General features: G+C 39.5%; 1 protein-coding gene and 1 long non-coding RNA gene across 4 annotated transcripts in view; one reads left to right on the forward strand and one right to left on the reverse strand.

Moving 5' to 3' along the window:
- LOC126920300 (matrix metalloproteinase-2) overlaps nucleotides 1-14,486 on the reverse strand; it is a 98,653-nt gene extending 84,167 nt beyond the window's left edge. The window contains exons 1-4 of one of the 3 annotated variants that reach the window (XM_050730429.1): nucleotides 14,274-14,486; nucleotides 12,213-12,329; nucleotides 11,109-11,497; nucleotides 8,896-9,653 (exon numbers count right to left, since the gene is read on the reverse strand). In XM_050730429.1, coding sequence (XP_050586386.1) covers nucleotides 8,896-8,988 — 93 coding nt within the window. In that variant the 5' untranslated portion in view covers nucleotides 8,989-9,653; nucleotides 11,109-11,497; nucleotides 12,213-12,329; nucleotides 14,274-14,486. The remainder of the gene's footprint in view (nucleotides 1-8,895; nucleotides 9,654-11,108; nucleotides 11,498-12,212; nucleotides 12,330-14,273) is intronic. The other 2 variants (XM_050730431.1, XM_050730428.1) reach the window with 2 other exon arrangements.
- LOC126920310 (uncharacterized) lies at nucleotides 13,362-16,913 on the forward strand. The gene is made up of 3 exons (XR_007711931.1): nucleotides 13,362-13,531; nucleotides 13,835-13,956; nucleotides 16,547-16,913. It is a non-coding gene; the product is annotated as an uncharacterized LOC126920310 (long non-coding RNA).
- The last annotated feature ends 568 nt before the right edge of the window (nucleotides 16,914-17,481 follow it).

The raw sequence follows: 17,481 nt of genomic DNA on the forward strand, positions 1-17,481 counted from the left end.
TTAATGTTAATTCGCTCGATCAAATGAAAAATACCAGATACATGCTATACCTGCTGGGATATAAATTACAGTACTTGTCCTCGTCTTTTCAAAGAAGATCTTTAGAAGCGATCTACTCTTTCAAACAAACGAAAATATTGCATAATTTGCATAAGTTGTTCGTCAAATTATTCGTGGGAAGTCCTGTAGGCAATACAGAGAGTTAGGCAAGAATAATACAATTTTCAACTTAATATCGATCTACTGGCTGGTGCTTTGATAAATCTCTACAACTTACTGAATTTCTCGGTACCGAACAATTAAACTCTGCGAACTCGTTGATGTGAAACGAATGAACAAATACGTTCCACGAACAATTTGGAGTCAATAAAAAATTGTTTTCCTCGTACGAAAATTTCGTCAAACGAGTAAACGAATGAGTCATCTTTAATCGGATTTATTCGAAGAGAAAGGTATTTCCTCTTTAGGAAATGCGTCCTCGTTAAAAAGGATCTTTAGAGGAAAGAACTCGACGACACGTCACGGTTTCTACGATCAGATTCTATTTAATTAACGTAGCTCGTAAGCGATTCCTTGGTCAAACTCGAATCATCCTAAAACTGTTTCACTCGTTAAAAAATGTTCGAGAAAAATATCGCGATAGATTCAACGCTCGAAGCAAAGAGATCGATTCGATTTGAAAGATTGCCAGATATATCCTATCCTAGCTAACCTGTAGATCGTTACAAAATAGAAATTCCCGAAGCGTATAATGAAAATTCGCCTCTACGCAGCTTGCCCTAAGAAAAAATCTCCCGATGTCGATTAATCACGCATATTAGTTATTACACATTTTCAGCAATGACCAATCGCCATGGAATTTGATGATTTCAGTTAAGATACAATCGTCGATCCGAGTGATCTGTCTGTCGCGTAAAACTTCGTGAGTTTTCTTCCCGTTAATCTGTTTGTTGCGTTACGGTTACGCTATTCGGCTTTTTCCTCTAGACACAAGCTATAACGAAGTACAAAGGCCTCGATTGTTTTTTAAGCGACCGTTCTTTTCGACGTATCTAAGAGGTCGTGCGAACGTCAAGTGCGTTTATTAGCCGCGCGATACAACTTTTACGAGCGTTACCTAAAAACGTAAAGTCTCGTGGTCTCGCACAATGGAATGCCTTGTTCCCGGAGCAATCTCTTTTCACGAACATGGACTTTTCTGCCACTTGAGAATCATTTCGAGCTTTTTGATACCGTTTTTCGGAACGTGCAAACAACCATCGACGATGGATCGGCTAGCCCTCTGCATATTAGCGGAAAGTTGTTCAACGTTACAACTGCCTACGATATGCTGGTATGTTGAAAATAAATAGACACGTGCAATTATCTTAAATACCATCTCGATAAAATCCAACGCTAATTCTGCCAAAGGATAGATGCGTGTTTTTCGCAATTGCAAAAACGAGATTTGTTCCGAGTTAGAATCTAGAAGCTTTTACGGCTTGGATCGTCGCTATTCGCAACATCGTTACACGTAGCACTGATTCGCTTGACATTGCTTCTTCTAGCGCTATTCCAGACTTCCGGGAAAGAGTCGTGTTCAGAAGGAAAACGAAGAAAGGAAAGGAATTCTTTCCCGGAAGCCTCGAACGGCGTTAGAAGAAGCAGCGTTAAATGTATCGGTGCTAAGTGTACGTTGCGTAATTTATTTCGCTAACTGCCTCTGTAGGTTTCGGAGCAAAAATAAAATTCTTGAATTTTCGACTTCTTTTCCCTCGTTCGTGCTACCAGCGTATACCGATATACATGCATACACAGTTATCGATCCTCACAGCAGGGAAAGCATTATTTTCTCGAGCATTCGTTAAGGATACTGTTATTTCGTAACTAATAAATTCCTTACTCATCGTGGCTGCGCTACGTACAAGATACGATGAAATTCTACAAGAAGAAAGAAACGAAACCGTCATAAGTACACACATCCGCAAATAATTGCGAGCATGGGATGGTCAACGATGAATCAGAAAACATCCGGTTTCCTTCGTTTATACTTAAATCGCTTCAACCTTATATTCCGTTCTCCTCTACAAACGACAAATGCAATAAGGAAGTAACCGCTCCGGATCACAATCGCGGCTTCTCCGCGTTTTATCGTATTCAGCCTGAATACGCAAACTTTCCGCAAACGTTAATTTCGTCTAGCCTATACGTATTTCTAGACGAGCGATATCGGCTGTGAAAGTTTTTACAAATATCGTTAACGTATCATAGCTGAAAATGAAACCGTGGCAGCCCATATTCCTAGCAGGTTTATTTTCGACGCAGCAACGTTATTTTACCACGAGTATTTAACCGTCGAGCAAGAAAAGAGAGTTGTAGCGAAATATTACAGCTGCTATTCATTGTTTTGCTATTCTCCGGCCCCGTAAGGTATTCCTGTGAAGGGTGACTTAAACGAATTTATGCTCGAGCCTGAAAAGACCGCTCCCACGCTGTGACAACTTCACGGCCCGTTTTCATCCGCTGCGCCGTGTAAATATTTGTTACGCTGAACGCGATGCGAACCACGAGGAAAGAATGGGTCAACGAAATAACGTATAGCCATTGAATACGTTGCTGCATATACGGGCTAGAAAAGAGGAATAGGAGCGGCAGAGAGCGAACGTTAGAAGAAACGAAGAGAAAGAGTGCGTTCGGTATAGCAACAGAAACAGAAACGGCTAAAATGCAAAGAGGGAAAGAAGTTTGTGATAAAAAAGAGAAAGAGAAAGAGGAAAGAAAGGGAGACGACATGGAGAGTGAGATAGAACAAAGGGCGTAGTCGCACCCTCGATTCGTGACAGTCGGTTTATCCACAGACGTCCGTTCGAAAAAGGAAAAACAATAGATACAAGATTAATATTAAACACCGAACATTACAACGACGAAGAAATTCGTGTATAGAATTGTTAATATTTGACGTGAGACCAAAATTTAATAATTTTATTTATGTCCTTCGATCCTCCCAAAAATCTTGTTGCTCTTTGTCGATTTCAACAATTGTTTGGAACTGTCTGTTCCAAATAATTTGTACCTATTAATCATCGAATATCCTATTTTATGAAAGTGAACGTTTCATTCGTATGACGAGTAACAAGCGAAGATAGACAAAGTAATTGTTATTCACGAATGACGAATAACGTTATTTATTCGCAAAATTAATTCGTCTCCGTCGCTTTAGGAATACCGATACAACGAGGACTCGGGAATAAATATGCGAATAATTAATAACAGATAGCAAACTACTCGAAAATAAAAACTACTCGAACGATGCCAATGAAAAATATATTCGAATAACGCTCGATTTTCTACGTCACCAATAGCAACGAATTAATTTACTCATTTTATCCTACAAGAAACGATGTATGTAATTATTGGCCGAACATCTGCGCGCGATACTCCGCGACGATCTATGGCATGTGGCATATGTGTATTATCAACACAAGCGTCGAGCGCGTATATCGCAGCGGCGCCGTTACGTGATTGGCGCAGACGATGGATGTTGCCCGTGTGATTCGGCTTTAAGGCTGCTTCAGACACAGCCGCGGCAGACCTACCGAGGAAACCCGACCTTAGGACAAAAAAGAATAAAGAAAAAGATTTCGAAACATTTAAAAGCTTATACGTACATGTAGAAGCTAGAAAATGTAACAGCTTTTACCCTCCAATTGGGAAATATTTTATCGCGCAGTTCGAGTTTTGAAAAAGAATTGAAATCTGTTTGCCACATAGATCAATGATAGAAGAAATTAAATTCCAATAGACTGTAATTTCGTAATAAAATACAAAATAATGATGAAACCGTCGAACGAACCAAAAGTCTGTCAACTATTCGTATGTACGTACATAATACAATATATTCGAAAATGGAAACGAGTACTAGAGTACCCCGATAAGATACTCGATACACGGATCGTTAGTAACATATTAATCTGCATATGAATAGATGTTGAGTCGTAACGCGGCCAAGTAGAAATTTGCCAAAAGAAAAAAAAAAAGTTAAAATCTAATAGGCGGCAGAGAAACGCGGAGGAAGCGATAGCGAAGAAGAGAGTTCCTCGGAATTTCCATAAAACGGCAGAACAATTTTTCAAAGTGAATGAAAATTTCTAGTAGCGGAAAAAGTCGGGATTCGGCTTGTTCGGTTTTAGCAGTGACGAACGAGTAGCGACGAAGTTTCGCATTGGAAGCTTGCAAACTGATTTCCATAGAAATTCGATTTCACCATAGGCAATGGCACACGCTATCTGAAAACTTTAAATTCGCAACTGAAAATCTGCTTTTTTTCGCGAGAACAAACGAAACGCGCGTATGTACAAACGTTAAAACCACGAAAATGAAAAATACACATATACGAGTCGGTACGTCCAACCAAAAACGCTTTTGTCATCGCGACGTTTTCCTGTCTGACTAATCCTTGGTACTTTATCTCGGAATGACTAATAAGAAGTTTCATCGTTAATTGAGACGCACAGCTGCGCCAAACGAATCGTCTTTCTTCTTTGGATAAAATAAACCGTAAGAATAATTAGCGCCAGTAATTAGCATAAATGTTTCCGGGCGAACGAATCGCAACAGGGCTGCGAGGCTCGTCGAAATTGCCGAATTTCATTAACGCGGATTTCATTTTTCCAACGAAGCGTCGAACGCGCGACTGCGAAAAAATAAACCTGTCGCAAAATCATTCGATATACGTAGATAGTTTGTTAGAGAAATAACCAGAGACACGCGCGTATTCAAGAATTAACAATGCGTTTTTTGTTATCGTATAGAAGCAAGGTGATCGATTTTTCTCGAGTTTTTGTAGCTGGCAGAGTCTATCGATGGGTGGAGTTGGCTCGCCACATGTGTTACTAATTACGCCAGACTGGCCGTTTCGCACGGATCCGATATAGAGATCCAGAGCTATTCTTCGATTCTCTGTTCGCCACCGAGTCACGCATCGCTGTATCTCGATCTTGCGCACGATTTATCGATCGCCAAACGGCGAGACGACACGCTTCTGGAATCTTGGAAACCGATCACGAAGTCAACGTTGCATCGCAACGCGACAGAAATCTTTCCGACATCTTTCGCCGGTTATATAACGCGTTAAAACGATGTTTACGCAGCGTTTTGCTCGTTATCGTTTCCTATGCGAAAGCAATACCTACGAATCGAGCGTAACCTGCTACTCGAAGTAAACGAATAACGAACAATATTTTTCATCGGCGTACCCTACTATGATTTATTCGAGGGCAAATTTTTAAGCGCCTAAATTACCGCCAACGGCGCTAGTACGAGCGTGAAAGTGTCGCGCAAACTATACGAATTACACTCGCTGAAGGAAATTGTATCAAGCTTTCAGGGTCGACCGTAATTACGGGGGAACTTTGTTTCATTAGAAGCAGCTCGATCCCACATTCACCGTAATTGTACGACGCCCGAACCATTTTCGTTTTTAATTTCAACAACGAATATTTTGTACACTGCCCAGAAAAGAACGAACAAATAGGAATGTGTAATAGGAACGGAAAAGCAAACCTAAGGAAATTCTAATATCGATAAGTAATACGATTTTTCTATGTATCTTGGTCATGTGCGAATGTACACGAACTCGACGACAACGTATTTAAACAGGTTCGATCAAGCAAGTTTCTTAATAAAATGCTAGTTGTCAGTGACGTTAGAAACGATAGAAGGGAACGAACTTTACAGTCGTTTACCCGTTCAGCTGGACCTTCGATTACGATCAAGCGTATTTGACACGAGATATCGATTTACAAGAAAATAAGCATGTTCGAATGAAAGAGCAGCGACCTAAAGTCCTTTTCTTTCGTGCTTTTCCCCTAGAGACTTTCCCCAACGCCACGGTCGCTCGTCAGGCTCAAAGTGGACGGAACAAAACGAAATGACGCGACGACACACACGTGCCCTCTCTTGATTAGCGTCTAGACGCGTTGCTTGCGTACAGACCAACGTAACCTACATACACTGTCACCCGTCGGTTTAGTATCCGGACGCTTTGCTCGATTTTTAGCACGTAATAGGACGCGAACATCGGGTTCAAACGCAAAAATTAACGACAAATCAGTCGTCGATAACGACAATCTTATTCGACACGGTGATTTTTGGAGTGCGGCAGGTTAACACATTTAAAGACGATACTAGCCGAGGATACGTTTCGAACGCGAGTTACTCGTTGACCAAACGCGTACGCACATGCTTATACAGAGGGCACAAGTGCGTGTGTCACATCTTGACACACAGCCGAAGCATTCTGTATACGCGCCGGCGCTTCCTGCAGTTAACGACCTCGATTGCATATAAATGCCTGGCTTAATGGTTTCGAAGTAAGGCCGAAGGCCTCCACTGATAAAATCCACTCTCTCCTAGCGGGATTCACGACGCCCATTAAGCCCGTTTCACACGAATATCTATCGGACGATGTCTATGGTTCGCGCGGTCATGCATTTATTGTGTTATACTATATTATCGCGATGCTATCGTAACGATTGCATCGAAATAACCAACTTATGGCTATATATCGCTACATTGGTCAACCGTGGAGAAAAGCAGCGGTCGAACGATCCATCTGTAACCTTTACGTTCCTGTCTATGACTTTCGTCGATGATCTTCGTAATCGCGTCTTGTTCACATCGGTACAAGGTATCGAGCAGTTATTAATACGAAATTGCTATGAAATCATTGGTCGAAGATTTGTCGGTTGTAAAATTGGTTGGAAAGTAGTAGGAAACGAAGGAAAGAAATAGTTACGCAGGAAGGAGGGTTGTGACGACGCAGGCGCTACGTCTGAAAGCTCGCAGTCGATATACGCGACTTTTGGACTGACTGGCTCTTAGTCATCTCAGCACACATTTGCAAACTGGCTCTGTTCGTGACACACGCATGAAGTAATGCCACGTACACGCGTTCGAGACCGTGCAAAGAAAAGAGTTAAACGTAAGCTTAAACACGCTAGCGGGGTTAAATATATTTTCCGTAATCGCGTTCAAACTTTCTTATACAGCGTGCACCATCAAACTCGCCTTCAAGCGTTATTTACTTTATCACTCGTTATGTAAAATGCCATATGCATTAAATAAGCCTTTGCTACCTACGATCGACGCTTCGATGCGTTAAAATACCATCGATTCCTCGATACCGCTATACGCGCACTAATCAGTGTTTAAATATTCGTGCGAGTCGTTTTACTAAGACACGAACAAGATGGAAGCGTGCGAGGAGTATGGCTCAAACTGCAGATCGGGAGTCCTTGAACGGGCAACATTCGTGGCCCTTAATTTAGTATTCTGTGTGTCCAACTTCCTACGTTTCCCTCGAAACTTCAACCCTCGCTTTTAGCATTAACAGATCTCGCGTGAAAAAGAAAAAAAGAAATGCAAAGTGTCAGACACAATCCCACGCAAGTGGGACAGCGCCGTTCTGTATTTTTAAAGCAGTTAGAAATGGAAGAAAGTGTCGCAATGTGCGTGTATATATATTGCATAATTAATTCCTCGCGTATGCATTTTTATGATCTCATCCAACGTTTCGCATAACGACGTTCTCCTCTTTTTTCGTAAACGGTATCCTATACTTTTGGGTGTAGTCTAATTGACGTAACTTTTTACCCAGCGCAGAAAAGTGTCAAGATAGTTACCTAACGTGTCGATAATGTTAATTTACGTTGTAACCAAAAGTGTGGAGTTCCCTTTAAACGCGCGCCACCTAAGGAATTTATTACAAAACGCGTACGAGGCGAACAAGTACCGCGTACTACACTAAGGTAGTAGTATCGATTACGAGGTACGATAAACACGGATTAAAGCTTCTAATTAATACGAACGATAACGAATTAATATAACCGATAAATAACGCACTCGTTTCAAATTCTAATTTCCCGATTATTCAAATTAACATGCACGTACTTCCAAGAACCTGAATAAAATTAAACTACTAGCAAAATTTTTCAAACATCACGTTCGAGACATCGTATTACATACGACGTGAAGATTTATCTTATTCTAATACAAAGGCTACAGTCACGTATAGTGAATCATAAAAATATATGTACTTTGTAAAATGAACAATGTCGGATTTAATTGATTTTTTTAAACTTTTCTATTTAGTCGTCGAAGTAAAAGTTACTCTTCGACGAAATAATCATTCGTCGAATCAACAAAGGAACAGGTGACAGAAGCTAGGCTTTCAAGGCGTATCATGAAACTTGTTAAAAATTCATCGGACGATGCGACGAATAATTAATCTCTATATTCGATGTCCCCTCTTGAACTATACGTCAGCACCCACGCTATTGTCTTTATCTTTGCACGAGATCTTTCTTATTCAATTTAATCCAAAATAGTCGATGGATCGTCAAGAGCGACGCTAAGTATGCGTTACTGTATGACGATCTAGACGCGCGTTTCGTTCAAAGATCGTGTCAGGATAAAATCCTGCGGTAAAACCGTGAAGTGAAGCAACCGTTATCGATCTTAATTCGCTCGACTTTTACCAAATATTTCGATTATACGAAAAATGATTAATCACGGTAATAAACGACGAAATATAGAAGGTTAATAGGAAAGTGAATATAAGCAAATGAAATTTGCAATTTTCTAGATAAAAGATAGGTGCCACGCGTAAAATAACGAGCTACGACTTTGCCTCGTAGAGAAGACACAGCGATGATTATTAAGATAAGGCGATAGTATCTATCAAAAGACAGCGATATTTTCTTTCGTGTGATTCTCGTTTCGTTTAATTGGGAAAATACTCGGTGCGACGACTCCGTCTCGTGGCGAACCATGCCATTTACGTGAGAAAATGACCATCCACGAACCGCTTACGAGTTAATTGTACAAGTAATGGAAAATTGTGTTCAGTCAACTCACCACTTTGTCGTCCGCGTAAATGACGGAAGATCGCGGTGCCCCCGTAGCCATCACAGTGAACAGCACCATCAAAGTCGTTCGAAGCAGTATCATCTTGTAACCACGAATCTTTTCGTCGCAACAGGACCAACCAACACCAATTTTTATTCTCACTTGCACCGATCAACCAACAACAAGAAGTACATTCCCTCCGGGCAAAAAGAAACGCGATTTGACGATATACAGCAACTTTCAAATAACGGAACTTCACCACCGAGTTAAACCCGCACACGCGTTACGATTCTACAAAATTATCGAAACGAATAAATATAAATCGATGTGAGAATATCGGAGGTGGCATTCGTGTTCCGTAATTAGACCGTGTACGATATACGTGGCACGAGGTTTTCGCTTCGCGAGGTATCAAAAAATACAGTTTCCAGACGAGGGAGAAAAGTAACGCCTTAAGAAGTTGACGAGAGAGCACCGATGGACATGTTCGAAGCGACCTTCTTAGGAGAACAACGATTTACTCAATGCCACTCGATAGATATACGTATGTACACTTTTTTTCTCCTCTCGCTTGCACGATTTCCCTCTCCCAGTTGGTTCGTAACGTGTCACACTCTTCTTCCGTTCTCGCTTCCTTCGCGCAAATCTGCCTACTTTCGTCAACTTGGCGTTTCTTCGCCGACGCCGACGCCGATGACGACGGATTTCCAGTTCGTTCTTTCCTCCGTGTTCGGACTTTCCAACTACTACCACGTCCATCCGCCGACCTACGACATTTTACACATCCTGTAATACTTGCTTCAACAAATATCCGATCGACCCTATCGCAATATGTATAACTGGCAACTTTCTAGCTCGCGACGTTCGATATTTCTTACGCGTTTTAAACCATCGAACGATATTTCGTTCCCGATGCTTATTCGATATAACGAGGAAAATCAGAGGTATTGGTCAAGGATTTACGTTTTTGTGGTTTGCAGATGACTCGTCGGCTTTCGAGAGAAACACGGAAGGAAATTTGATATCGCTGCCTACATACTCACAACCGTTTTCGTTCTTTCGATCGCCATCGGTTAAATAATTTCCTTCCTAGATAATAAGGTTCGTTAAATTAAGATTTAAGAATCGAGTGTTTGTCATCTTCGAACCATACGTATAAGTCACGCTTGCCTTCTATCGCGAGAGAGAAAATACTCTCGACCGATTTATTTCGCTAAAAATTCCGTCAAAGACGATCCACGCTTACGTTTAAATTCGTTCGTGGACAAATTTTATTGGTGCGATGTTATCGTTGCAAAGATGAGACTCTAGCGGTCCGTGTAAGCTCGCCATCAAGAGGACGTTGATATACATCGAAAATGTGATTCTCAAAAGTCCTCGCTAACCATCCCTTTTCTACGAATCCTTTCCTTCTACGACCTGGCTTCCGCTATCTTGATATCTATGCAAGGGCCTGCTACTTAGGTAGACGCCTTTACGTTACTCTTCGCACGCTACGGAAACAAAGATTCGGATCTCGAGCTTTTTCTTTCGAAAATAAAAAATTTCTAATTAAGAGTACCAAGAAATATTAACTGCTCTCTCTCTCTCTTATTCGTAGTCAGACCCATTCCAGAAAATAAAACATCTGTGTTTCTCGGTATTACGACGTAATAGGCAAACCATTCGATCCGATGTCCGTGTATTATGATCGATTTTGCAGTATTTTCATGGTCGTAGTGAAAATACACGAACCCCCTATTTGAACGATAATATGACGAATGCGAAGCGTGAAATCAAAATACAAGTTCTAATTAGTCGATCGAGAAACACGGCGTAGCGCGCGATCGACGAGCTCTGAAAACGCGCGAGGGTGAATTGCCATAAATATGATTAAAAGATCGGCGCGAGTCGTCGAGAAAAAACGGAAATGAACGGAAGATAAGTCGAGCCAAAGGAATACGAATCGTTATCGTACGGGAATGTGTTAACGCGTTAACACAGGCTGACCTCGTTTTTCATATCGGTATATCGATAATTGAGCTAATTTTTTAAGTATCGTACATCGGTGTCGGTGTCGAAGCGAAAAGTTATCGACAGAGAGATGTTTCTAGTTTTAATCTCTAATCTCGACCAGATAGTACATAGATCGGAAACTCGATATTACGGAGAGTAACGGAAAAAGACACGGGACGATAGATAACGCGGAAAGATGCGCGAGCGCAATAAGCATCGATACTCACTTTTCAAATCGGCGATCGGTAAGACAGTTGAAATATCATAAAAGAAGCGTAGAACATTTCCGGTTTGATGCAACGTATAGTTTGTGCGTTTCCACGATGTATCATGATTGTGGTTTGTATAATCCCAAGATGGTTCAAGGTCGATCGAACAATTCCTCGCACGTTCAAATTTCCGGTATATTCGCGATGTACCTTCTTTCCTTTTCCTCTCTTTATCCTTCCTCTTTGTTCCGTACAAACTTCTCGTCTCCTTATTGCAACGTGATTCGTCAGAATGTTATCCTAACCGACCTCGGTTATCTGTCTTTTGGCTTTTTCCTTCCACCGGTCTATTCAAATTTCTTCCGTGATCTGCAATGGTTCACCGTTCGATGCTTTTGGCAACGTCCCTAGAAAAGAGAAAGCACGTTGCACAAACGACTTCGCTCGACGTTTTGGAAACGCGTCGCATCGCATCGTGTCATCGAACGTACGAGGCCATTCACGCGTTTCCTTCGTCGCGGCAAAACATACAAAGAGATAAGAATATAGGAGACACGGTTAGAGACTAGACACTTACAAAGTTTATTCGTTAATGATATTAATGATAGGAGAAGGAAGCCGTTCAAAATGATCGATTAATCCTCGGAGTATCTATGGCCGCCTAGACTCGATGGCTCGAACAAACATGACTCGCGTTATGATCTTCAAAATTTCCATTTATATTTATGTTAGTTAGAAAATAGTCGAATGGATATATATGTATGTATCTCGTTCCAAATATTCTGAATCAACCATGAGCGATATTTCATATCAAAACCTTATCGAACAATACGATTCTTGATATCGATCGAAGAAAAAGAAACATGGGAAAATGTACAAAAAAGGTCATATTGAAAAGCAGCGAAAATAATGAAACTAGGAGTTGTTGGTTAGGCGGTATGCAGTTAGACGTTAATAAAATATTTGCACGATTTCAAACGTTAAAACATTAGATTTCGCTGCTATAACGGAAAAAAAGTTTCGCTATATTTTTCTCTGAATAAATACCGTATGTTTTTAGTTTTCGGAAAAACTGCACTCGTACTATTTTTCTATCGACCCTTTCGAGTATTTTCTACTTACGTTACTCTTTTCTGTTCCCCTTTTTCGTTTTGCAAATATTAAATTAGTGCCTGTTATTTGCATTCTATCAGAGAAAGATTCCTTAGTTCACCGCAACGTTGCAGTTTCGTGGAAAATCTAAACGAAACGAATAAAGAAGTTAAATATTTGCGACGATGACCAAAATATTCAAAGGTTACGCTACTCGAAACGATCGCGCGAGGAATTATCTTTTCGTATGAAGAGATTCTTTGTTTCAGCAATGTTGCTCGAAAAGCTGATAAGAGGTAACGATACAACCGGAGAAAATTATGATAAAACGTCATAGCGTAACTGCTATGATGAATGGATCGGGCATGCTCTCAATTTCTCCCGAGACATTGTACTAAGTGATACGTAAATCGATTTATTTTCATTTAATCGAACCACCGACAATTTCGTAATTTATCGTTTATCGTACAATTCAATTTAATATTCCTTGTTTCTTCTATGCTTCGCATTCTCTTTATAATTACAGAGTTAAATGTTATTTCGCGTTTACAGTTTCTAATACACAAAGGTAGAACACGTGATTAACTACTTTTTTAGTAACTAAGTGTTTGGAATTCATGAACTCGATAACAAAAGGTCTCGTGCTATTCGTCTGCGCCAATTTTTAGTTTACCTGCAATTTGTCATCGACTTCGCTTCCTTCTAATACCGTAGTATACATTGAGAAGCGAAGAAATATTTACATGTATAATGGAAAATAGTATTATATTATACCATAGTCTGGGTAATATTAATTTCTAATTTTAAAAAGAAAAATTTTAAAGGTTCTCTATTTCTCAATTTCACGAGGGAACTTTGCAAATTGGCAACGGCAATGGAATTCGTTCAGGAGGTTCATCCTCCTGGTAGACACCATGATCAATTTTTCTTCGCTTCTAGAAGGCTAAAATTAAACTCCAAAAAAACAACGCCTTCTTCGTCGTGTCGGGATGGTAGTAATACGCTAAAAATTTTTCAAACCAGTGCGTGAATATTTCAATTTTGAATGAACGCTTTGTCGAAAAGAAAATTCCTTTTTTCTAATTTCAACTCAACTCGCTTAACGCGAACGTTTTGATCGCGAGTCGAACGAAGGAATCTTCGTTCTAATAAGAAAGTCACGAAAAAGAAGAAACCGATTCAAGTGGTTTATCATATATGTAGGTAGATATAAAGCTATGGGCGATAAAACGGTAGCTGAAACTGACTTTGAGCATCGACGGTTGAGCAAACGACTGCAAACAGGGGAAATATCGCAGCTGGCCAACAATCGAGGAATAACAAATTACTGTTCCACCACTAGCGGCGCGGTAATTATGACACACGGTATACTATAATTTATAGGTTAACTCGCGAATATTTTAATCTTCGGTCGAATCATAGCATAATATTTGAACTTTTAAACAAATTAAGAAACCTATTTGTATTTGAACAAATTCATCGTATCACTGACGCTTAATTAGATTCTAAAAAAGAAAGTTTCTTCGTTTTAAATAATTTTTCTTCGACTAAAATAACCCCAACGACCGAGAAGCGTAAAATTACTAGACGGATAAGCTATTGCTAATGGAGAGTGGAGTATAGACAGTGGAGACAGTTGAGCAATTTTTTAGTCGCCCACCAAGCTGGACACTGCACTGTCGCGATAAAATGGAAGCACGTGCGTCACAAAGGATACAATCCCTAGCGTGAGGCTCCGGCAACTCTATCGTAAAGGAAGGAAGAAAGAACACAAGTACGTGAAACACGTTCTGTCTCATAAAACGAACAATTTTTCACATTACTGGAACGAGTTAATTTATTTTGGCAACAATTTTTCAATCGCGACAAAGCGCCTCTTCTATGGTTTCCGTGGATACACGTGAACACACTATAGTATCTGTAGTACTTTCTCATAATCACGCATGATCGAACGAGAGGAAACAGTCAACTCCGACACGTCGTCGAAACTCACGGCCACGATACTTCCAACGACACAAAACGTCGTCCACTATATGTGTAATCGTAAGTTGCGAGAAAAAGTACTATGAAACAACGGATTTTGATATTTACGTTTCGATGATGTCTTCGATCGAGAATTACGTTTACACGGATGAAATTTCTATACTATAGCTTCGATCTCTTACCGAATTAGCGTGAAAATTAATCACCTTCACGATCACGCTAATCGGTTTTACAATTGCGAATACTAGAACTAAAGGCAGTGTTTACGTGCACCATGGAAAAAAGACGTAAAAAACCCCGCCGCGTACGGTGCGCCGCGTGCCGCGCGACTGACGCTACTTTAGTTCGTGGACCCACCATATTCCCTACCCTCTGCCTTTCTCTCCCCCCCTTCTCTTTCTCACTCACTATACTCTGCTCTTTACTACTACTCATAAATTCATAAGCATCTGAACACTGATGAATTTCGAGTAACGATATTACTAAGTCGTATCGATATTACTAAAATCGTACAAGCTAATAATAAACGAACCAAAAATGGTATTTATCAATTTCTTGCAACAATAAATTGCACGATCGAGAATCAATAATTAATACAGCGATACGCATACGTACATTATATTGAATTTAAATTATTCGTTTAAAAATCCTTTGCCTCGTTTAGGTTAGTTAAATTGGCATTCGTGCAAATCTGGTTATTTAACTCGAAGTCATTGGAATTAAGTGTTTGTAAAGAAAATGGAAGAGGACAAAGTTCGTTAGCGAACCTGTTTATATGCTTGTTTCCTTCTTTATTGCTTCTCTGTACTTCGAATACACAGATACTGCGTGAATATACGTAATTCTCAAATTTCACAACTCACGACTTCTAACCCAGTAGATAAACAAGGTACATATCTGTTCGAGTCTTTTCGTTCATCGTAGACAATGGCTTAAAGCGTTTAAAAATCTACGTTGTCCTCGGCTTTTGGAAAAAACAAATTAGGGCGAAAAGAATTGTATCGTTTACGAAATATTCGGAGAACACGCTATTTGCTGAGAATTTTACAGTTTTGGTACAATTATTCGTCTTTCCGTCTGTCTTTCCATTTTTTCCGAAATGCCAACTTACGATCATTTCCTTGAATCTAGTGATTTCATAGATTTACTTTCTTTTTCTGCTTTATACCATCTTATAACTGTTTTTGCTACTGTGAATGCTTCTGAATGCGTGGGAATACTGTTTACAGAAACACCGACCGCGTCATCGTTCCTTTCCTTACTGTTAAATCTCTTCCGATGATTTGATCTGCATCTGATCTGTTACCAGTCGTTCGTACTGTTAGTATGTTTAGAATATTTATTCCTTTTTCAATGTCTATTTGATATTGTTCGTATAATCGAGCCTTTCCTGTCCTATTACACGTATTATATACCAATCTCGACAAAGTTAACTGATTTTGTATTTTCTAAAAACCGATTGATCGAACTTGAACAAAGAATCTGTTTGATATTTGAAGAAATAATAAATAATTCTTTTATTTTACACATATACGTATTAATTTTCAAATAACAATGAAAAAAATAGCACTGCTGGTAAAATTAATCCCCGTTGCTTCCTCCGTTTTGAGACTCGCGTATCTTCTTATTCATTCGACTGAAAATATCCACTATATTTCGAGTGCTCTCATTCCTATTTATACATATACTCACGGACCAATGAATCGTATTATACAAAAGAATAAAAATCCTCGGTCTAACTAACTGACCACTAAACCCCGGGTACCATGGTTACCTACATTCGAGCCTGAAACACCCACACATAGCGATGGTCGTATGTAGCCGTCACGTTCTCTCTAACTTTTCATCCAGTCGTCTTTTTTTCACTTTCAAAGTTTCAGACCTTCATAAGGACCTTGCGAGTTTGTATTTCACGAGAGCGAAGTCATTTTGAGAACCGATTGAAAAATATTTCACATCTTTTGCAGAAATATTGAATTTTATACTGTATCGTACAAAAAGCATCGCGTTGTGTCGAGCTTCGTATGGGAAATACGCTAGATGTGCATCCTAAAATTAAGTAAGAAACAAAGAGACTGTTTTTAAGTTAACAGCTTGTTTCCTACTTATTGCGACAGTTATTTACTCACTTTTGGAGAAATTGTCGGAAATAATCATGTCCATAGCTTAACGGCAATGAATTATCATACGTTTAAACTTTATACTCGAAAATTATATTTTACGACGAGAATTAAATAAAGAATTAAAAAAGAAAAATCTTATTTACATCGATGCCTTTGCTTATCGTTGAAAGTTCGTTCATATTCGTCGTTGTAGATACGTTGACGCTTTATAGGATATATATTAATCGAATAAAATTCATTTGAACGTTGAAAATACAGATATGGTCGCAGCAACTGAAAATTGTATTAGTCAAAGTAAAACGAAGAAGAAAAAAGATATAAAGAGGAAAAGAAGACGAAACAACAAGTGTAGAAACCTAAGCATAGTTAACAATGGTATACGCAACTCAGGGACAGTTGTATCAATATCAATATCTGAGAAGAATAACGTGGGCCAACGACCAGCCGTTTCCCGCAAGATAAAAGCGCGTTAGGCCAAGAGATACGCCATGAATTCATCCTGCCGAAGACGAGTGGGTGTATTCTACCGGAAATACAACACCGGAACCGCGGCAAATTACAGCGCTAACTCAACGCTCCTTCAATGTTACAATTACAAAATTACTTTTTCGAAAATAAATGTTTACTGAAAGATTACATCTGCATCCTACGTGACACGCCAAACTCGTTGTCATCGCGTCGATTTACGGAAAAAATACTAATCGTAAGAATCGTATGTGATGCGACGCGAAAGAGTAAGAAAATATATATAAGGACGAACGATACGTAGCAGATATCTGTGTATCGTGTGAAAAATACGCGCGCGCATGCTATCTTTATTTATATGATAAATTCTTTTATCGATATAATAAAAGTAGCTTATAAATATAAGAAACAATGATTCGACCGTGGAAATTTCATATACATACACGATGTAAAAAAGACCTGTTCTTGTATGTCAAACTTGCATAAAGAGTTGTGAACGATCCAAATAAAGAGACGAATAAAAACATTGATATAGGAATATCAAAATGATTCATAAACATACGCAGCACGTCGGAAGTCACTGATTGTTTCGAAGGATGGTGACCTCTGTCTCTCTGTCTGCCACAGGTCAATCGCCTTTTTACCAATTAACTTGATCCCTCTGTCGTCGTAAATTAAGCAACAGCTCTTAACTTACTCACCTACTGTATCTAAAAATTCAATTGCCA

The sequence above is a fragment of the Bombus affinis genome, chromosome 9 (assembly GCF_024516045.1).
Source record: "Bombus affinis isolate iyBomAffi1 chromosome 9, iyBomAffi1.2, whole genome shotgun sequence".
NCBI classification, from domain to species: Eukaryota; Metazoa; Arthropoda; class Insecta; order Hymenoptera; family Apidae; genus Bombus; species Bombus affinis.